Source organism: Monomorium pharaonis, chromosome 8, assembly GCF_013373865.1.
Source record: "Monomorium pharaonis isolate MP-MQ-018 chromosome 8, ASM1337386v2, whole genome shotgun sequence".
In the NCBI taxonomy this organism is placed as follows: domain Eukaryota; kingdom Metazoa; phylum Arthropoda; class Insecta; order Hymenoptera; family Formicidae; genus Monomorium; species Monomorium pharaonis.
In genome coordinates this window covers 8,290,457-8,314,270 of record NC_050474.1, presented here as the reverse complement: position 1 = coordinate 8,314,270, position 23,814 = coordinate 8,290,457, and the positions used below count along the sequence as shown (strand labels likewise).

Sequence of the window (23,814 nt, the reverse complement as noted above, 5' to 3'; positions counted from 1 at the left end):
AGACACAATTAATTTTATGTGTTACATATTGATATATACATTTATTAGTTTTACATTGTATGATTTGTTAGACAACTCTTTAATAATTTAACTTATAACTTACAATAACTTACTTTATAACTTACTTTAAACTTTATACAGGTTGCGGTTCACTTAACGCTAAAAATGCTTCAAAGCGTTTTTCTTCTCTTTCGATCTTTGTTAAAAGGAAAGTGAAAACAAATACTTCAAAGCATTTTTACCATCAAGCGGACTACAACGATAATATAACGATTTGTAATTTTTATAACTTATTTTACAGGCAGTTTGCACTCAAAAATTATTATTTACAAGTGTACAAGCAGGTCATGCAGGGAGTGTACACGATGCTCGAGTGTTGCGTAATTCTCGAATAAGTGATTACATGGAACAACCAGATTTGTACTTCCCTAATGAAAGTTATATTATTGGAGATGCTGCGTATCTCATCCATTTAAATTTAATAGTGCCATTTAGAAACAATGGTTATCTTACTAGGAAAGAAGCAAATTTCAATTTTTGTTTGTCGGCAGTTCGCATAGCGATTGAAAGAGCGTTTGGGATATTAAAAACAAGGTGGAGAAGATTATTCGATAGATTGTCTTTAGTAGATGTAAGAAAAATTCCTGAATATATAGTTGCTACTTGTGTACTGCACAATATTTGTATTTTGCACAATGATTTAATGAATAATGAAGCGGAAAATATTGATAATCAATCTTATTTTGTGTCAAGACAAAATTTGCGAAATGCAAATATTGAGGCTGCTAAAACAAAACGTAATGAAATAATGAACAATTTGCCTATGCGTTTTTTATTTTATTCCCAGTGAACACAGTAATATAGCAGCAGTGTAACATCAATGTAACCGAATATAACAGGTTACGTTACTCTGAAATTACACGTAACTTACATGTAAGTTACAATTTCCGACTCAGCAATATAACATTATAATTACATGTTATCTAACCGTTACACAACAGTTACAAAAAAAAATAAAATAAAATAAAAATTTTATTTTTTTAAAATTATTTTTATCAACAGCACATACTACATTTAGAATAAATTTTTATTAATTAATTAAATTTAAATTATGTTTTTTTTTATTCTTACTTGCCGCTGCTAGGTTTGAACCCGGGACCTTAGGATGACGAACCTTGTACTCTACCTGCTACGCCAATTTGACTCATCGATATGGGTACTTGTTATTGTCCACATATACTTATATGTTATAAACTGACGCAACTATATTATTTTTTATAAAAGCAATTAAATTTTGCAAAACATTAAAAATAAATAGCATTAATTTATTTACTTATTAATTTCATTGTTAAATTTATCTTTTTTCATAACCTTAATAATTTGATGGAAATTGCGATCTATTTAGCACTAATCTTTGAAGCGTTCAAATGATTAATTAGATGGTTAACTATATAGATCGTAATTCTAAGAAAAATTAAATAGTATACATTTATTACTCTGTTTTTGTTTAGCACATGATGAATTTCGATTTTGAGCATTTTTTGTGCGCAGTAATTGTAGACAAACCGTTATTTTTGAAAACATTATCTTTATAATAATTTTTATTATTATCAAATAGATCTATCATTCAGGATGTTATAACTGATTTCTGAGTCAACTACGACGCATCGTTCCGTAATAACATTGATACGAACGTGTTATGTTACGATTATACAATTTTTGTTGAATAACTGTAACGCCAAAACAATGTACAACAGCTATATCACTTGCGTATAACAAATATTATGTAACAGGTTATTTCCATGTCACATAGCACCTACATATCACAAGAATAACAATGTTAAATTACTTGTAACTTCCATGTTATATTGCCGCTATAAAATGTGTTCACTGGGTTACTACATTTAATTCATTTAACTTTAATTTAACTTTGTTGTCAAATGTAAGCAAATATACTAATAGTGCAATGTTTTTATACTTTAAAACTTTTAAATTGATATTAAAAAAATGTTTATTTAAATAAATAAAAATCTTATTTATATTATATTTAAAATATTTTTTATTAATAATTTTTACAAAATTTCTTATTAACAATTTTTTATGACAACTATTATCAGTATTATAGCAGTATTATTATTAAAATATTAAAATAAATAACAATTTTGAATATTATTTTATTAAAATAACTCTTTACAAACATTACATATAATATCTTATAAGTTTTGTTTTGATGTTTAATATAAAAATACTTTAGTAATAAATTTGTTTATATTATTAAAAAATTTGTACTTTTTTAATGAGATTACATATACTTATTAGTGTACTTATGCTACATTTGTAACAAATAATAAACTGTGAAGTAACAAATTAAAAATAAAACTTTTGCGTATCATAACCTGAAATAATCAGTTCTGCAGTTTCAACTATATCTCAGTCTATCTATCTAAACAAAAGTCTTTTACTTGCAACTGAATAATGAAATATTTTGTTTGCATATAAAAAACTTAAAATGAATTTAATATATGTATTAGATATGTGTTTGGTGTTTTATTTTAAAAAGAAAATAATTCTTTGAAACAATTACTGTGATTTAGTTATATTTAACTAAATTACAATAATTAATTGTTTCAAATAATTATTTTCTTTTTAAGATAAAACACCAAACACATATCTAATACATATATTAAATTCATTTTAAGTTTTTTACATGCAAACAAGATATTTCATTATTCAGTTATAAGAAAAAGACAGTGAAAAATAAAAATCAAAATTATCTTTAAAAAATGTAATATAATTAATATATGTTATAATAAAACTGATTAATATTTTAATTATTTTTGTTTGCCGAATTTAACATTTTTATTGCATCTATATAATAACTTTTGTTGCATGCTGATTTTTTCTTTGTGCATCTTAAGTCGCTCTTCTCTAAATGTATTAAACATTTCGAGTTTTTTCTGTTCTCGTATATTTCTTTCTTTATTATGAATTTTATTTTGGCTTATTAGTTCTTCTAAAAATACTTCTCTTTTTCTTTTAAGTGATTTTATACCAATTGGTGATGATGAGGTTGAACTGCATGATGATGATGACGAAGGTTGACTTGAACCAGCTTCAGAAGCCAAGCTTTTTGGTGTAATATCGATGCTCGAGTGCCAAAAATCTCGTCCATCTCCTAGTAAAAAATATTTTTGTAAATATCAGTTTAGTTTCAAATAAATAATAATTTTTTTAAGTACCTCGTAAAATAACCAAGTTTTTCTGTCATTTCCAGATTTATTATTATAATCTTTAATATTTTTATAAGTACGTTTTAAACAGGACATTTTATTGCTGCATTGAATTGCAGTTTTTTTAATTTTAGAATTAATTTTATTTATTTTTTTAGCAATATTTTCCCAAAATTGTCCTTGTCTTATTCGTCCTTTTTTAAGATCATCTTCTTTTTCTTTATACAGTGTGATAAGAAGGTGTGTGTCTTTCTGCGCCCATAATGAAATACTTCTTTCTATAATAAATAAAACAAATTTCAATAGAATAGAGTTAATTTAGAATTATAAATAATCGTTTTAATAAATATATTTATAAATAATGTATTTAAGTACTATAATACCTTCATTTTTACATTGCGAATGTTCCAAAAAAATATTTTCTTTATTTGATTCTGCACTTTGAGACACATCTTTCATTTTATTTGCTGTTTTCATATTTAGTTTATTTAATTCTTGATTGGTTATTTCTTGCAAATAAGCATAATCTAAAAAAATATAAAAATATTTTTTGTAAGATACACAACCAACACACACACATACACAAAGAAAAAACTAACCTGTGAAAGCCGATTTTCGGCCTCTTTCGGCCGATTTTTGATCGGTTTGTATTGTTATCGTTAAATCATCATTGATAAAAATATCAAAACTCACTAAATCCATTTTTCGAAGAATATTATAAAAGAATCTCACTTCACAAATAATGACAAAAATCGTAAAGATCAAACTCATTAACCGCATTAACTACTCTTGCCCCAGACTTGAAACAACTTGAAGCAGTTAATGCGCGCAGGATGTTCGGTTCATACATGTGCATGCGTATTTGCGCATATGCATGCATATGTGCGATGCCAAAACGATATCCTGCGTGCATATGACCCATATGTGCGCATATGCGCTTTACGGAACGCAGCCATGGTGTAAGGATACCAGCTGAACCATTGCGCATGATGCCGTGACGTCAGTGTACGTCACGTATAGTGAGCCAATAAAAGATGACCCAGAATGCAAACGCAAAATTGAAATTGCTGAATTAATTGCGTAACATAGACTACGTTCCGAAACTTACTGCCACATAACGTAAACTAGATTTTCAGTACTGACAGTAAATATCGAAAGCAATAATATTAGAGTATTAATTTAGACTTGAAAGTTGTAAAAAGTAATAATTTTAAAAATACCATGGCAAGTAATACCAAAAATAACACCACTAAAAAATGTTATTTTTAATTCATTTTTGTTATCATAAGGTTTATAATTTGCATTGTAAATAATAGTAAACTTACCTTAATATTTCTACTTAATATAAATAAGTAAATATAAATAATAGTTGATTTACTCTAGTATAAATAACCTTATTTAATATTAAATAATAACAGTACAATTGTAATATTTATATACTACTTTATAAAATGTGTAAATAATTATAATATCGTAATTTTAATTTAACATGGAAAGGTTCATTTTTCTTTGGGTCATTTTTCTTACTTATACAAAATATTTTTTTTATACTACTTTATTAGTAATAATAAAATATAAATAATACAATGTATAAATATTAAAAATATAATAATGCAAAAAATATATACATATACGTATAACAATATGTTGTAAGCCGATTACAACCGTACATATATCACAATTGCGAAACGCATCTTTCGAAAGACGTTACAAGAAGCACCTCTTTCGAAAGACGCACAAGAATCTGCCGCGCTCACGGAAGTCCCAAGTAACTTCCGTGAGATTACAAAATCGCGTTCGGAAACAGTTCCGTATCGGCCTAGAAATAGGCCCTACGCTGCACAATTAAACCACAAGGCTACCGCGTTCCGATGTCGAAACGTTTAACCTCGCAGAAGCTACCGACGCCCGGTCACTGGCCCCCAAAATTGCGCCAGAAATCATCGCATATAAGCGCGACCATGCCGTGACTGAGCGGAGAGTAACATAACAACGTCCGAGCTACGTCGCGTACTACAAACCTTATCGCGAGTGATACTTGACACCGTCACAACTGACTGTAAGCACCAAGCAAAGAAATAAAGACAACAAAAAAACAAGTAAGAAGTGTTTTCTTTCTCTCATACATAGAGCCGAACCTTCACCCTTCGGGTCCTAACCCCTAGGACGAATCCCAACTACTTACGGGAAAGAATTCCCGAAACGAGCAAACGCTCACAACAAATACAATAATATATATACATAATATATACATACTTTATTCAAAATATACACATAACTTTTATTTTTTATTACCTAGTTTATATATTTTTTTATTTCTTTTCTACAATTATTTGTAACAATTTATTTATTTATGCTTTTTAATCTTATATATGTTCTAGTTCGAACCAAACATAATATAACTTTTTCCAGTAACTTATAATTAATTTTTTTACAAATATCTGTTAATTTACCAAATATTTTAAATTTCTTATTAAAAAAATTACCGTGAAACTTTTCAAATTCATTATTCATAATTTCAGCAGTTTCTTGAAAACTTTTACTTGGATAAATGCAATTACCTCTGGATAAAAAGAAAAGCCAATTATTACCCAGACAGCACATGTAGATTATGAGAACGATAATAGGATATTGCGAAAGTATATTGCAATATTCGTATAATATTAGAGATACGTCTGTGATATGGCGAGTATATACTCATAACGTACTATGTCCGCGTTGCCTTATCCCATAGAATTTCGCTGGCAGTTTATGAGAATATACCGAATATATCTTAAGAATGTTATACGTATGTCTAAAGTATATCTTCAGTATATTCACAATATGTCTACAGTATGTTCACATTATATGGGCTCATGCATAATGAGAGGAATAAGGAACAAGGAATTAAACATACAGAATTAGCAAGAAGAAATAAGAAGAGGAATTAATCATTTCGCACATCAGGAAGTTATCGCAAAAAATGAAGCGTAATATCTGTTGAATACGCTGGGGTGCTTTGGGAAATTATGCTCAGATAACTGTAGGTTATAACCTAAATAATATATGTATATATACAATATATATATATTATTATAGTTTACGTTACTATATTATATCTTATGTACATACCAGAGTTATCTGGGCGTAATTCCTGAGAAAACCACGTGAGTTCGTGTTCGTACGTTCACACCCTACACTTCACCACGTGTCTGCATCACACGGCAGACGGAAATGCGTAACGTTACAGATCATAGATAGCGTTGACATGATTCACTTTCGATATTACGCGGATATTTTGGAAATATATGATAGATGAGATATGGAAATACATGAGATATATCATAGGATATTTTACGGATGTTTTGAGTATATTAGATATAATCTCAGTATATTCAGTAGGAGTTGCGAAGTTCAGTCGCTATATTCTAAGTTTATCTTGAGGATATATCAAAATGACATTCTACTGAGACGTTATATGAATGTTTTACGTATATTCGGTATGATCACAGTACATTACGTATGAGAGTATAATATTCGTACAATATCTGGTGCTGTCTGGGTAGGTATCATAGGAAGATTTTTTGTTGAAATACCCAATTCAGGATGGGTATTTTTAAATCTGTGCGCAACGTATTCGGTAATAAATAAAAGTGCATTTTTTTAAATATTTTCACGAACTGCAAGTGCTTCAAAATCGTTCAATAATTCTAATTCCTCCGAACTAGGCTCATAATCGGTTACGCGTAATGCTATACAAAATAAATAATAAATGAAATAAAGTTATTAATTGTTACGTTCGGGTATGTTTTTGCGTGCCTGAAATTGTGCACAAAAGTCGCGTGCTGAGTTTCGTATGAGTAGTGTGCGCGTGAGAGAGAGAGTGAGAGAGAGGTTGAAGAAGAAGGGGACTTGTGCTACGACGGGACGTCGCGGTACCGCTGGCCGAGCGGTAATACCGCGGCACCGGTGAGAGAAAAAAAAAGGAGATTAGAATATGAATTTCCTTTCTTTATTTGATTATTAAGGCTATTCATAAGATTTTGATATAATAGATACTTTTCCAATTTTTTTTTATTGTGTATTTGGGTTGGAAGAATTGAAAAGGTGTCTGGTCTTGCGGGGCGTCCGCTGCTGGTTGGGTATATCCCGTCGATGGTTCCGCGCTAGCAAGTTCGGAACTTTTGTTAATGACGGGAGCGTTCGGGAGGCTTTGCAGTAATCCCGAGGAGAGTTTGCGGTGGCCGATTCCTTTTTGCCCAGAGAACATTATGACGTCTTAAAGACGTCTAAAAGACGTCTTGTATTTCTATAAGACGTCTGATAAAACTATCAGAAAGACGTTTTTTAGACGTCTTTAAGACGTCTTATGACCCGATTTAAGACGTTTTTAAGACGTCTAAAAGACGTCTAATTTTTTTTATTTATGACGTTTTTGAGACGTCTTATATAAAAATTATTTTAGACATCCCTAGCGAAAAAATTTCTACAAAATTCTAAAAAACTACAAAAATTTACAAAAGTGTTCCAATTCTGGCATTTTTTTGTAGTTTTTACAGAAAAATGCTAAATTTGAAACACACTTTTGTAAATTTTTGTAGTTTTTTAGAATTTTGTAGAAAATTTTTCTGCCAAGGATTCCAAAAGCTAGGTTTATTATTTTTTATTTTTTATTATTTTAAACAAAATACTTTATATTGATATTTCATTATTTTTATTTTATTATTAAAATAAGTTTTTTTTATAAATAAAAAATTTTATATTATATATTTCAATTTTATTTCATGTTTTCGTGATTGGAAATTACAGAATTTTACAGAGATACTGGATTCAGTCACATATTTTACAACAACTTAAGCGCAACACTATTATCGTCCGGTTTATTAATTGTCAAAAACTGTTGTCAGAAATGTTGTCAGAAAGGTTAATTATTTCCAATAATAGTCTATACACGCGATACGTACGAGAGTTAAAAAGTTGTGTTGTATTAACGTATCCACACTCGGCTGCGTTACACAGCAAATCGGGACAAAACGTCCCAACACACACGCGATACGTGCAAGAGTTCAAAAATTGATACGGGATAAGCACGTCGATCGACTTGATCGCATCACACGGCAGATTTGGTTATGTGCGTCATTCGACGTCTTAAAAACGTCTTTCTCAGACGTCGTAAAGATGTCTAAATGGCGTCTCAAAGAATATGTCTTAAAAAAGACGTATTTTAGACGTCTTAAGAGAGACGTCTAAAATAAGACGATTTTAAGACGTCATAAAGACGTCTTTTGGTAAAGTCTCAAAGACGTCTCTTTTAAGACGTCTTAAAGATGTCTTTTAGACATGCGTGTTGTCTGGGTGGTATCATCAAGGCTCCCGTTTTTGTTCGTACTAAAATTTCGACGATCTCTTTCCAACGGACTTTGGAGCCGGGAAGGCGCGCGTGCTCAGAGGCGTATGACGGTGGCTCTGCGTTGGTCCCTGAGCTTTATGGTCCTCGGTTTCGGAAGGGATAGAAAAAAGAGATGAGGGCTCCTCGATATACCCTGCTGGAAAACCGAGGGGTTGAAATCGCCACCCTGATACATCTGGCGTCTTAACCTTATTATTTGATAAGCCCTTCCGGCTCAACGTCCCCTGCGTTTTCAAGCCATCTAATATAACGAGTCATGTTGTAATTAAGTAATTTTTACGATATATATATATATATATATATATATATATATACCCAGATAGCACAGGACGTCTTCAGGATCATCCTGAATATGTCCCGGGATGTCCTGGGATCTTGTCAGGATATAATAGTTGTATTATTGTAAATATTTTATGTATAAATTTGACTTTTAAAGTAAGTTTAGAATGTTAAATTCTGTAATAGTATTAATATAAATTGAAATTTTACTCATGTCTTGAGGACATCCTTGAGATGTCCTGAGGATGATATATGTATTCTAGCTGAAAACGTTATTCTTAAAATATTGTATAAAGAGTTTCATTAGCTACAAAATGTCTGAAAATAAACTAAATATAATGACTGTATAAATACCAGACATTTTAGATAGCCCAGAATGTTCTAAGAATATGATATTCTGAAAGTCCTCAGAACATCCTAAGACAGTCCTCAGGACATTCTAAAACAATCCTCAGGACATCCCAAGACAGTCCTTAGGACGTCCTAAGAGAGTCCTCAGGACATCCTACGAAAGTCCTCAAGATATCTTAAAATAGTATTCAGGGACATCTTGAACGTATAGTAATTTTTGAAAAAGACGGGTAAATTAATATAGCAAGTGAGAAATCTTTGAATATCGTACGTATTTCTAGAATGTATTGCAAAATCAAATGTGTAAAAATGTTGACTTCAAAGTCAGATTGAATGTCTACATTTATTGAAACAATATGGCATATTAGCAATACTAAAAAATTATAAAAGATGACATTAAATAATTTTTTTATTTTATTTTATACAAACAGCGCAAAAACAGTTTTTTTAATAAGTTATTCCACATGCTATTTCGCGCGCATATGTAAAAATGATTTTAAAAAACTGTAAAACTTTATATTTATTTATAAAAATATAAGTTAACTATATATGTTTCATCCTTCTGACAACATCTACTGTAATGATCTATAACAAATATGTATGCATAAACAAGAAATACTCATGGATCATCACGAAGCGTTAGGAAGCGTATGGTCTTCGAAGTCAAGCATCGTCGGCGATGGTTGATACTTGGATGGGTGACCGTTTTCTCGGGTACAGAGATTAAACATGCTTTAACAGGTACAACTGTCGCTGAAACATGTATAGTCTCTTCTTCCTCTTACAAAATTATCGTAGAGATAATTTGAACTTTTATTTTTTTTCAATTCTCAAAAACTGTTAAAAATACTTAGAAATATTTAAAAAATTTTCTAAATTAATCGGAATTTTTTATTTTTTAAATTTTTCTAAGAAACGTTTCAATTCTTATAAAAAATCGATACATTTATCAAAAATCCTAAAAAAAAAAATCTAAAAAATCTGACAAAAAGTGGTCATTGTTTGCTATTCCTGAGGATGCCCTGAGGAATCCTATGGTATCCTCAGAACATCCGATGGACTGTCCTCAGGATGTCCAATGGACTGTCCTCAGGATGTCCTGAGGACTAAAAAGTGGCGCTCGTTTGCTATTCCTCAGGATGTCCTGAGGACGTCCCGGGATAAAATCAGGACGTCCTCAGGATATCCACGAAGTCCGTCCTGGATGTCCTGAGGACGTCCTAAGGACGTCCGTGTGCTATCAGGGTATATACATATATATATATATATATATATATATATATACAGGGTGTTCCAGATTAACCGGAGGAGCCGGCATGTACGTATTCCTCATGAAAAACTGAGTCGAAAATGTCAGTAGCAAAATCTTGAGGGATCATTAGTTTTCAAATGGTAAGCCTTTGAAACCTTCCAACCACAGGCCGTGAAGCTCGCGCTGTCAGGCGCGGCGCAACTAAGCGGCCGGCTAGTCGCTTTGACGAGTATCGCTAAACGGTACCGAACGAGTATAAATCTGTGAAATCTCTATTAATATTTGTTGCTATATTCTTAAATCGAGTCCTATTTAATTGACAAAAAGTAATATCAATTGTAAATTCGATAAAACACCATTTATATCAATAAAAATTATGTGTTTCTGAAATACGTTTTATGTATAAATAAATTAATAAATAAAATCAATATTAATTAAATTATTTAATCAAATAATATTAAAAACATCAGTCGACAACATTTCCAAAACTTTTTTCAAAAAGTTCTGTCACAAACAGTATTAAAAAACATTTACATTTGAAATTCGCATTTGATGTAAATAAATATTTCATATTTAGGAAATGAAATGAACGAAATTCCGAATTATAATATAAGAGGAAAAGGAAGTAATACTGTGAAGGCATCGACGTAAGTAAATAATAAGTATTATTATTACAAATTACATTTTGAATAATATTTTAGAAACTTTTAGAGTAGGTGTTCGAAATGGCCACCACCCATTTCAATACAAAGCTGAGCACATCTAATCAAATTTTTTCTTGATCGTTGTATCATTTCAGGCGTAATGGTTGCAAGCGCCTCATCAATTAAAAGTTTAAAAAGTTTAAAAGTTTAATATTTTTCTAAAATATTATTCAAAATGTAATTTTGAATTAACCGTTTGAATTAACCGTTTAGCGATACTCGTCAAAGCGACTAGCCGGCCGCTTAGTTGCGTCGCGCCTGACAGCGCGAGCTTCACGGCCTGTGGTTGGAAGGTTTCAAAGGCTTACCATTTGAAAACTAATGATCCCTCAAGATTTTGCTACTGACATTTTCGATTCAGTTTTTCATGAGGAATACGTACATGCCGGCTCCTCCGGTTAATCTGGAACACCCTGTATATATATATATATATATATATATATATATCAAGTATGAAAGTAACTCTATTAAGTATGTGAGTACGTGGAGGTGGAATGTAAGAAAAAGAGGGTACGGTGATCTCTTTCTTTTGCGGGCACCTGGGATGTATGAGAGGATTGACGAGCAACACAATCGAGTGTAGGCTGAAAAAGAGAAAAAAAATGAAAAGAAAAGAGAGAGGCTGGTTCAGGATTTTAACCTGAGGAGAGCTGCCCTCAGGAAGGCGTCTGCTCAGGGGGAGGAATTAGTCTGAAAAGAATCTCCCTCAGGGAGGCGCCAATTTAGGTGGGAGGAATTTTGGCGGAAGGATTCCGAAGCTGCCTTCAGGGAGGCGACTCACTAGCTCGAGAAAGGATTGAGGAGTTGTTGCATTGCCGGGGGTAGAAGACAGATTAAGTTAATACGAGTACTCACGGAATAATAAAACAATAAAAAACACCTTTAATTAATGCGCGTGCGTGGTACCGAAAGGGAGGCGGGACTACATGTATGTATCCATATAAGTGAACAAAACACACAAAAAAAACAGATGCGATTCACTTGCAACTATTAATATTTAATACACTCATTTATGTGTACAATATAATATAAGGCTAACTTATACGAAAACATGAGATTTATATACAAAAGTATTTCAGTAGTACCGCTAGGCAAGAACAATTCGCGGAAGAGAGGCTAAACGCGCGTGGCGGGGGTCGACTCGCTCGCGCAGAGACTAAAAGATTAGTTCGTGGAAATAACCGATAAAATGGTAGAAATTACCTTTAAATTCCACTAGTTTCGTTTGAAGAAGGCATTTCCTGGCGATTCCCAATAAATTGCCTACTGGTTGTGGTCTGCCGATGGTTTTGTCAGAGTTATCGTCACGTCGTGTCCGTTCGTCTGTCTGTGAGTGTTGATAACATGCGCGAGTAGTCTCACGATTTCTAAATTTGCTCTCTTAATGGAGATGTGCGAACGAATAGATATAACAGTAAACAAATCTAAGACGAAAAGTCGGAAAAGAAAATCTCTCGTTGCTGGGATTTCACTGGTTTATATATTATCGATTTGGTTGTCCCGCAGGGTGCGAGGGGATTTCAGCCCCCGGAACCCGGTCGGGGTTGTCCTTGTGATTTTCATGTTTCACGCGCGTGTACTTGCCAGGCGTATTTAGCGCGTGGTCATGATTCACTGTGCAAATATCATATGTTCCCGCTGACAAATAATATTCTTATGAATACATATGTGTATGTTTATATATATTAGAATTTAAGAAGAGAAGGAAATTAATATTTGAAATACAATTTATGTTTTTAAGAAATATATATATATGTGCGCGCGCGCACATGCATTCATACATATAGACAGATTTGATGTCGTCTGTGGCTCGAGCAGGCAGCCTTGCCTATGCATCCAGTCATGAGCCCATTGTGGCGTGTGGCGCGTATTTTAGCGCTAAACATAACACCCCCCCCCCCTCCTTAAGCTTTCGGAGCGGATGAAATTATGATGGAAGCGACAATGAGCTTGTTGAATCTCTCGTTTTTATATACACATATATATATATATTGTTTTATGGAATGAAATAGCGGTTGATTCGTCTTTCCAGTTGGTACAGTGGCGTCGAAAATAGATCGCTGTTTTCTGTTCTTGCAGGTTCGTTGTCGTATGTCTTCCATAATCGGCGTGTGTGTTTGAGGATGGTTTCCTGTCTACGATAATAGGAAGTTCTCGGAAGCAATTTCCCGTAGATCGCTGTTGCACTGGGACAGGGGTGTAATATTTGCGCTGCTTCTCCTCTTATGCGAGCATTGTAGCCTGGCGCGCCCATGATGAAGGATGCAAAGGCTTAAGGGTACCGCTTGGCCAGTCGCGTTGCAATGTGCCATTCAGCTTTTCTACGTAAACATCTGTCTAATAATTTTTTAGTATAGCTATACGCGATATTCAAATTAGTAATTTCATAATATAATGATGCGCTTTTTGTTAACAGCTGCAGTTCTTTAATTACATCATGTGTGTTTATGTTAATAATCTTATTTCTAGATTCTATAATTATATAACGAGGGTGTTCCGTCTGGTACACGGTGTTGTTACATATTTCGTGACGAGCATGAATAAAAAAGAAAAAATGGAAGTCTCCTTGTGAGATTGCATAGGCGGACTGATAATTTGGTATTTGTAGTTTCTTTGCTGGTCCACTTTACACAGTGGAGTGTAGGATTCTGTTACATGATTCTGAAATATATGGAGACCAGAAATTGTGAAAGCTCGTCGATACATTGTAGTTCGGTAAACGAACATTGGGGGCCAGACGGAAGAATAAACTTATTGCTAAGAATACTTATTTTTGTTAGTATATGTTTAAAAACTACGTGAACGTATTTTTGTATGGATATTTGCTCGCTCAAGTTTGAGTATGCAGAAGCAACACCTGTACCGCATGAGGCAGTAATTTACTGTTAGTATTGCCCTGAATTAACTTATTAAAAATGACGTTACATATGGTGTGAGTAAAGACAGTGTATGGTGATCTGTATTAAAAGTATCAGAAGTATTGTCCGCTAATGTACATAATTATATTAAATGGCCTAATCAGTTCGAAATGGACGAGTCGCAACAAAAATTTGCAGATATAGTTGGTTTACCTGGTGTAATTGGTGCCATTGATGGATATCATATCCAGATTAGTGCTCCCATCGAAAATGCACATTGTTACATAAATAGAAAAGGATATCATTCTATTGTTCTACAAGGAATATGTAATTCTTCTTTAAAATTTATAGATATTTTTGCAGGCGTTTGTGGAAGTGTCCATGATTTCAGAGTTTAAAATATGAGCGATATTAAGCGTCTAATTACAGAAAATGATCACAGATACTTCCAAAATTATTATTATTTAATTGGTGATGCAGCATATTCATTAAGTAATCGAATGCTTACGCCATATCACGACAATGACCATCTTTAACCATGGCAAATACTTTATAATACTAAACATTCAAAAACTCGTGTCGTTATTGAATGCGCGTTTGGTATGTTATTAGGCAGATTTCGGAAACTAAAATATGTCTAAGCATATAACACAGAATTTATACCCCTCTTAATTCTTGCGTGTTGTATATTACATAACATTTGCATTGATAACGATGACGAAATATTAATTGAATCTGCACATGTAAATATCAATGCAATTGAACTTGCAGATTTAAAAGAAGATGTAAAAAGAGACACTATTGCGCACATGTTATATAATATGTAATACGTGATGTGTGATAAGTTGTAAATGAGCGATACACGTACATGTAGATTAATAAGAAACACATTTATTAAATATGTGAATACATACAATAAATTTGCGAAGCGAGAAAGCGCGTGCTAAGGACAGCTCTCGCCCAGAAGCTTTAACATATAAATCTTATAACATTATATTAAAATATGATATTTAAACATAAAAATTTCGTTTTTCCAAAAGTTTTGAGAATCTTTCTCTTTGTTCCAAATTTTCTTGATGTTTCTCTCGTTGTAATCTTAATTGTGTCGCCCAATATGGTTCTTTTGCCTTCCTAGCCTTTTTTGTTATTATAGGTCTATACGTTTTCAAATAATTACTACCTAATGATCCTTCAGAATTATTCTCATTACTCTCATCTTCAGATGAGTTTTCATTTATTCGGAAACCACTGGTGCTTGAAGCTATGGATAAATAACAATAAAGAAAATTTTATTTGATACAATTGGCCAGTTTATTTAATAGATGATTTCGCACAATTTTAAGAGCTTAAGATGTAACTAAGTTAAATTATTTAGCTCTTTTTTCAACTTTTATCTATTTAACAAGACACTACCCAACCCTATACATATATTATTAAATTAATAATACCTCTTCAAGGGCTTCATGATTGTTTAAGCTCATGACTCGTCAGCAATATCTCGGTAATGCAAATCTGAAACATAAAGTGTATATATATATTTTTTTTTATATATGTACATATTGTACATGTAGTTATTATATATTACATTGTGTATTGTATCACAGGCAAATAATACTTACTTCTCAAGGACATCACGCCTGTGAACGCGACGGATACGCAGGTAGGACAAATCTGAAACATAAAGTATTTATATATATACCTATCATACATTTATTTATTATATGTCATTGCTCGAAAAAAAAATGGATATAAATGTCGGATGTAAAAACATAATTAGATATAAAAAGATCTAGTAACATGTATTTTATATGATCATATATAATAAAATCTAAAATTTGGTGCTATATTATTTTATATGATCATATAAAATACATAAATTATTAAATCTTTTCATTTCTAATTATTTGTTTTTATGTATGACCACATTTATATCCCTTTTTTTCTTGGATGTGTATATTGTAGGAAAATAGTACTTACTTTTCAAGATCAGCACGCCTGTGAACGCGACGGATACGCAGGTATGACAAATCTGTAACATAAAGTATTCACCCTAGCTAGCCAGGCCAGTTAAAATCACATATCGTGAAAGCTTTATAGCAAGGATTGTTTCAATTTTGACAACAATTTTATGACAAGTAATTGTCTGTTGCTTTGTCTTTTAAAAGTTTCGAGCAAATTTACGGCAAAAGTTTTCATCACACAATGCTGCAAATAACAGAGAGACTTGTACATAAATATTACGTAGAGAAATTACAAGGTTTGCTCCGACACGATAAAATGCAAAATTTAAGCAAATAACAGAGCAAACCTTGCCACACGACATGATAATAAATTTATGGCAGGAACAGGAAATCTTGTTAAGCACAGAATAACGGCAAATTAGTAGTAAATTAGTAATAGCAAGAACAAAATAAAACTTGACGAGCACACTTTTGCAACAAAATTGCGACAAGGTGTGTCCGTAAACAGCTTAGTTTTTGCTGGCAAGGCTTGTCGCAAATAGTATGACGTACATTTTATACAAATAACAAGGTTGCATTATCGGGTTTTAAACTTTATTTCTGGGTGACTTTACTGTCTATCTCGAGATGGCGCATTTCTCGTGAAAAAGATTCACCTACTAGATTAATAAAAGGGGCTCGTCGAGAACAGAGAACTAAGTACGATTGCACCATTCACATATGATATTGGACTAATCAATCCAACATTTTTGTTGATCTTAATTTCAACAAGATTTGTCCTGTTCTTGACACAAATTTGCTATCATATTGTGCATGGCAAGGTTTGCCTTGTTTTTGCCACAAATTTGCTATCATGCTATGTACAGAAAAGTTTGCTTTATTCTTGCCACAAATTTGCTATCATATTGTGTACAGCAAGGTTTGCCTTGTTCTGCTGCAAATTTGTTGTTATACTTTACTAGTAAATTTTACCCTGTTCCCACACAGCACACTTTATCCTGAGGATATCCCAAATTATCCCAGACAGACGAAGGCGATCCCACGGATATCTCAATGAGTAGCTCCCGGGATATCCTACAAAAATATCTTAAAATATCGTAAAATATCTTAAGATATCATATGATATCTTATTAATATATTTCGATATCCCCCAAAAATATCTTAAAATATTATAAGATATTGTAAGATATTCATTAATATCTTATGATATCCTATTACATCCAAATAATATCCCATCATATCTTTTTTATCTCTACAATTAATGGAGCATAAATCAAGTGTAAAGGGAAAGTTAATTATAATGTAACAAAAGAGTGACAGAAGTGTAAATTAAATCTTTAAGAAACGTAGATTAAAACGTCAGAACATAAAGAAAATACACTTATGGAAACAATGTGGCATATTAATAATATATATAAAAATAGTAAAAAAAGTAAAAAAAATTGTAAGAAGTTAACTATACATGTTTTATCCTTCTGACAACATCTATTGTAATGATCTATAACAAATATGAATCCATAAACAAGAAGTGTTTATGGATCACCACAAAGCGTTAGAATGCATACTAGTCTAGTAGAATTAGCTTCAAAAAGGGCCGTTTTGGGAAAAAATTGATGACTCAGGTTTGATTGCGCATAAAGCACAATTAATGTGCGTAGATTAAGATAGGCACGTTTGCCACTCGCAAAAAGCTGGGGGTTATTGCAAAATTACGGGTTGAAGTGAGGAAAAAGTAGTTTTTTGCTTGCGCCTCGTAAACTAAAAACGGAATCGAAAAAAGTTTCAAATAAAAATTGTAGGTATTAAGTAGATCTACAATAATAAATTTGGTTCATTAAGATCGGTCAATTAGTTTGGTTGTAAAGTTGAAAAAACCATGAAAAATGGCCATTTCTTTAATTGTTTATAACTTTCTTAAAAATTAACTTAAACATTTGAAATTGTAGAAAAATATAGCTTTTATGACGATAAAAAAGTGTACTAAATTTCATCAAAAAATATTAACAACTTTTCGAGTAATCTCAATTGTTTATCCAAAACGCGCCCCACTAAAATTTAATTTCTACATTTTTGAGACCATGCACAAACCTGAACCAAAATTTTTTCTCTTCTTAAAAAGTTGCACTATTATATATCGGTATTGCGAAATGTGTGCAATGCAATTAAGTGCCTCAAATAAACGTGTACAAAATAAGCCTTATTAACAATTATATAACTTTTAAAATATTAACGCTATCAACATGGGATAAAATGCATTTGAAAGGTGCGATTTTTCCTTAAATTAAAAAAAAACACATTGTTCTAGCTTGCTTAGAAGCCGAGATAATTTTTTTTTCTTGAAAAATCGCTGTTGCTATAGTTATGAATATTAAGAGCTGAAATTTTGACAGCGTCTTACTAAATAGTTAAAGTAACCTTTCCCAAAAGTTCAAAGCGATTCATGAAGATTGGCTACTGTAAACGTGTTAACAAAAGCAGTATCACTCGAGAGCGGCGGCCGGCAGCGCGCGCGCGCGTGCACGTCGTCCGCTAGCGCGTGGCCAAGCGCCCGCGTACAAAATCGATCTGGCGCGTTCAAATTACTTCAATCGTCTATATCTCGGGAACTAAGCGTCCTAGAGAGATGATTTTTTTTTAAACTGGGCTATCTCGACGAGACAAGACTAATGAGCTAAACCATTTTCTTATATCTTCTCAAATAAACGTTCTAATTAATTTTCTTCTTTTTTGCATTATTTATTTGACGCGTTAAATATGTATAAATAATTTATTTACCTATGCGGCGTGTGCATATGCTCTAAGTTAATATAATTTAATTTTTTTATTACTTTTATTGCAAGAAATGTGTACGTTTTATATTTTTTGGCATAATTTAGTGCAATTAACAAACATTTAAATTAAAAAAAGAAATGAATGTTTTAGTTATATAACTATTAATTGCACTAAGTTCTTTTTTTAATTTAAATGTTTGTTAATTGCACTAAATTATGCCAAAAAATATAAAACATACACATTTCTTGCAATAAAAGTAATAAAAAAATTAAATTATATTAACTTAGAGCATATGCACACGTCGCATAAGTAAATAAATTATTTATACATATTTAACGCGTCAAATAAATAATGCAAAAAAGAAGAAAATTAATTAGAACGTTTATTTGAGGAGATATAAGAAAATAGTTTAGCTCATTAGTCTTGTCTCGTCGAGATAGCCCAGTTTAAAAAAAAATCATCTCTCTAGGACGCTTAGTTCCCGAGATATAGACGATTGAAGTAATTTGAACGCGCCAGATCGATTTTGTACGCGGGCGCTTGGCCACGCGCTACCCAGTGAGAAACGATAATGAATTCGACATCAATTTGACGTCGAATCGACATCGAAATGATGATTTCGACGTCGAATCGATGTCGATTCGATGATTTCGACGTCGAATCGATGTCGATTCGATGTACTATTTCTCACTGGGTAGCGGACGACGTGCACGCGCGCGCGCGCTGCCGGCCGCCGCTCTCGAGTGATACTGCTTTTGTTAACACGTTTACAGTAGCCAATCTTCATGAATCGCTTTGAACTTTTGGGAAAGGTTACTTTAACTATTTAGTAAGACGCTGTCAAAATTTCAGCTCTTAATATTCATAACTATAGCAACAGCGATTTTTCAAGAAAAAAAAATTATCTCGGCTTCTAAGCAAGCTAGAACAATGTGTTTTTTTTTAATTTAAGGAAAAATCGCACCTTTCAAATGCATTTTATCCCATGTTGATAGCGTTAATATTTTAAAAGTTATATAATTGTTAATAAGGCTTATTTTGTACACGTTTATTTGAGGCACTTAATTGCATTGCACACATTTCGCAATACCGATATATAATAGTGCAACTTTTTAAGAAGAGAAAAAATTTTGGTTCAGGTTTGTGCATGGTCTCAAAAATGTAGAAATTAAATTTTAGTGGGGCGCGTTTTGGATAAACAATTGAGATTACTCGAAAAGTTGTTAATATTTTTTGATGAAATTTAGTACACTTTTTTATCGTCATAAAAGCTATATTTTTCTACAATTTCAAATGTTTAAGTTAATTTTTAAGAAAGTTATAAACAATTAAAGAAATGGCCATTTTTCATGGTTTTTTCAACTTTACAACCAAACTAATTGACCGATCTTAATGAACCAAATTTATTATTGTAGATCTACTTAATACCTACAATTTTTATTTGAAACTTTTTTCGATTCCGTTTTTAGTTTACGAGGCGCAAGCAAAAAACTACTTTTTCCTCACTTCAACCCGTAATTTTGCAATAACCCCCAGCTTTTTGCGAGTGGCAAACGTGCCTATCTTAATCTACGCACATTAATTGTGCTTTACGCGCAGTCAAACTTGAGTCACCAATTTTTTCCCAAAAAAATGCTAATTCTACTGGACTATACGGTCTTCGAAGTCAAACGACATCGACGAGGGTTGACACTTGTATGGGTGACCGTTTTTTCAGGTATAGAGATATTAAACTATTAAACATGCTTTAACAGGTACGACTGTGGCTTAGCTGAAACATGTTATATTATAGTCTTCTTTCTCTTACAAAATTGCCGTAAAAATAATTAGAATTTTTTATTTTTTGTTCAAGTTTTTTTCAATTTTTAGAAACTCTCAAAAATACTTAGAAATATTCAAAAATTTTTTTAATTAATCAAAATTTTTTATTTTTAAAGTTTTTCCGAGAAACGTTTCAATTATAAAAAAATCGAAACATTTATCAAAAATCCTGAAAAAAATTGTTTTAATTCTGACAAATTTTTTCACTAGGGTATATTACGATATCTCAGGCAATCCCTTGGACATCCTCTGGATATCGTTTGAGATATCTACAGGATGTCAAATCGGTGGACATTTGTGCATCCCTTGGATATCCCTCGGATATCGCAGACGGTCCACGGATATCCAACGATATTGCGATATCCCAAAATGACATCCTAGGGACATGCCTAGGATAAAGTGTGCTGTGTGGGTTATTTGCATAAAATATGCGTCATACTATTTACAACAAGCCTTGCCAGCAAAAGCTAAGCTTAATGCGGACACACCTTGTCGTAATTTTGCTGCAAAGGTTTGCTCGAGTTTGCGACAAACTTCGCGCAAAATTTGCGTCATTTTGCTAGCTGGGTGCACATATATATCGCTCATGTATTTATTATACATCATTATGTATTATAAAGGAAATGATACTTACCTCTTCAGAGGCAACACGCTCATGGAGGCTAATGACTAAAAATTTTAGTCGGGGTCAGGTTAGATCTTCGTACAGGAACATTCGTAACGTGTAACGTTACATTAAGGGCCGATTGTTTCAACTTCTTAGTAAATTTATCTATTAGGTAAACATGCGTCTATGTTTATTTTTCTTCTTATATAAATAAAAACAGACACATAACCTAATAGGTAAATTTACCAAGAAGTTGGAACAATCGGCCGTAAGTGCTAATTAATATAATGGATCTATATATAAATTTGTCCTTTAGTCTACGCTAAAGTCTACATTTATATATAGATCCATTATATTATTTAGCACATAATGTAACGTTACATGTCAAGTTACTGTACGCTGAACCTATCGGCTCCAAACAAGTAACCCGGGTCGCGTCTTGAGACCATTCGGGCAAAACATGAAATACTTGGATCATAGAGAGGCGTGCACACCTCTGACCGAAACCTCACTTTAGGCGTTTCTTCGTAAGCACCCTTTGTTATTAGGTATGGCCCTGTATATTCGACGCTGAGTTTATTTGTTTTGTTTTTGTTAGTCATTAGCACATATTCCCAAGCGCGGAATATTTCGGGGTTAATGTGTTTGTCATAATGGATTTTTGACTTTCTTTTTGCTTTATTTAAGTTAATTCGGGCAATATCTTGTAGATCGCGGATATTTCTGAATAGATCGGTTAGGTATGAGTGATAATTCTCGGGTTCTGTTTCGTATCGAAAACTGGAAAGAATGCGGCCTCGGGTGCCAAAAATTAATTCATGCGGAGAGTACCCGATTCCTTCGTGTACGGATGTGTTGTATGAAAAGTTCGATCGATCGATCATTTTGTCCCAATTTTTTTCTATTTATAAAGCATTTTAAATATTCTGTTAGAATAATATAGGATCTCTCGAGGGAACCGTTTGATTGAGGCTGATGGGAGGTGATTCGAAAGTGCTGTATGCGGAATTTCTTAGTAATTGATCGGAATAATAGACTAATAAAATTTGTTCCTTGATCGGTAAGGATACTTCTCGGACAACCAAATCGGCATATAAAATTATTAATAAAGGCTATAGCGGTAGTTTCGGTGGTTGTATCGCAAATGGGTGTATGAACTGAATACTTCGTAAGGTCTTGCATAATGAGTACGTAGTTATTCCCTTTGGCGGTGCGTTGGAAGGGTCCCACGATGTCCAAGGCGACCTTGTCGAAGGCACGTCCAGGGCTATCGGAGAATCATCGGCTGGCGAGTCTTTCTCCGCACTAGTTTAAATTCTTGACAGAGGCGGCAGGTCTTAATGTATTCCTGGATATCTTTTCTTATATTTTTCCATGTAAAATGTTGCTTGATGCGTAAGTATGTTTTTGTTACTCCTTTGTGAGTGGCAGATTCGTGATATTCTTTGATGATGGCTAGTCGCTGTTCTGCTGGTGGTATAGTGACTGTTTCGTGGCATATAGTTATCGTGATAGCTCCTTCATTGTATCTTCTAATAATGACTGGATTTGTCGCCAAGGTATGGCATCCAATGAGTTTGTGTGTCGTAAACTGAAACTTTGTAATCTGAGTTCTGTTACTACATCCAGAAGTGAAGAGAGGTTTTCAATGAGCATTAGTATCTCAGTAGGCACATGCGCATGTTCCTTTACGGCTAGCACGATAATGTGGTGATTTAAACTTGTTGCTGAGGGATAAACTTCCGAATAGGTCGGACCCCCGATTTATTTGAAACTTCGTATTCTTATGTATTTTGACTCGCTGATTACGAATATGATAGTGAAAATTGGCGCAAATTTGATTTTCATGGCGGAAACCATGAAAAAACCATAAAAATCATGGTTTTTTCCATTTATTTCCGTAAATAATGAGAATTTTGAAAAATACTTGAAATAAAAGTTGTAGATCTCATCGAAATACACATTTTATGTCCTATTAATTTTTGCCGTAAAGACAATAGTTTTTGATAAAAACGACGTTAAATGTTCAAAACCTCATATAACTCATCTAACACAATTCGAGTTTTATTAGTTAATTTTATTTGTTAATACTGGAAGAGTTAATACTGGACGTCCACTCACTAAGCTAAAGATGGCCTTGAAAAGAGAAAGAGGCCGACTACTCCTAGTTTATTTTTATACTCTCACCCACAGGTGGCGGAATGTTACTAGGTGGAAGTAAAGACCTGTAATCAAAGATGCGCCAATGGCCCCCCACCATGACTGCTATCCACCATCTTGTACCCATACGGTGACTGGATGGGGGCTGGGGCCGGAGGCTGGGATCTGGGGCTGGGGTCTGGAGTAGTGGAGATAGTAAACAATGCGAGTCTGCTCCAAGTTGTACGCAACCATATAACAGATGCAAATTTAATTTTTCTTGTTCTTCCTGAGTGTATCGTCAAAATATAGTGACCTTCGAGAGTGCAGAGATTGAATTACCTTATAATTTCTGACACATATTCCTTTAACCTATATTGCTCAACACAGAGCACTCTCCCCTCTTCTTCGCCCAGCGTGGGTACGTAATGGCGGATAAACCATGTGACTC

At 32.9% G+C, this 23,814-nt stretch overlaps 1 protein-coding gene and 1 pseudogene across 1 annotated transcript; one reads left to right on the top strand and one right to left on the bottom strand.

Annotated features, from left to right (window-relative positions):
* Window positions 1-2,848: 2,848 nt before the first annotated feature.
* On the bottom strand, window positions 2,849-5,428 carry LOC118647156. Its single transcript, XM_036291419.1, has 4 exons — window positions 3,830-5,428; window positions 3,614-3,757; window positions 3,240-3,508; window positions 2,849-3,175 (listed from the first exon to the last, which is right to left on the bottom strand). The coding sequence occupies exons 1-4, from the start codon at window positions 4,008-4,010 to the stop codon at window positions 3,047-3,049; spliced, it is 723 nt and encodes a 240-aa protein (XP_036147312.1). The 5' UTR covers window positions 4,011-5,428; the 3' UTR covers window positions 2,849-3,046.
* Window positions 5,429-14,131: 8,703 nt separating this feature from the next.
* On the top strand, window positions 14,132-15,787 carry LOC114255631 (annotated as a pseudogene).
* Window positions 15,788-23,814: the final 8,027 nt, after the last annotated feature.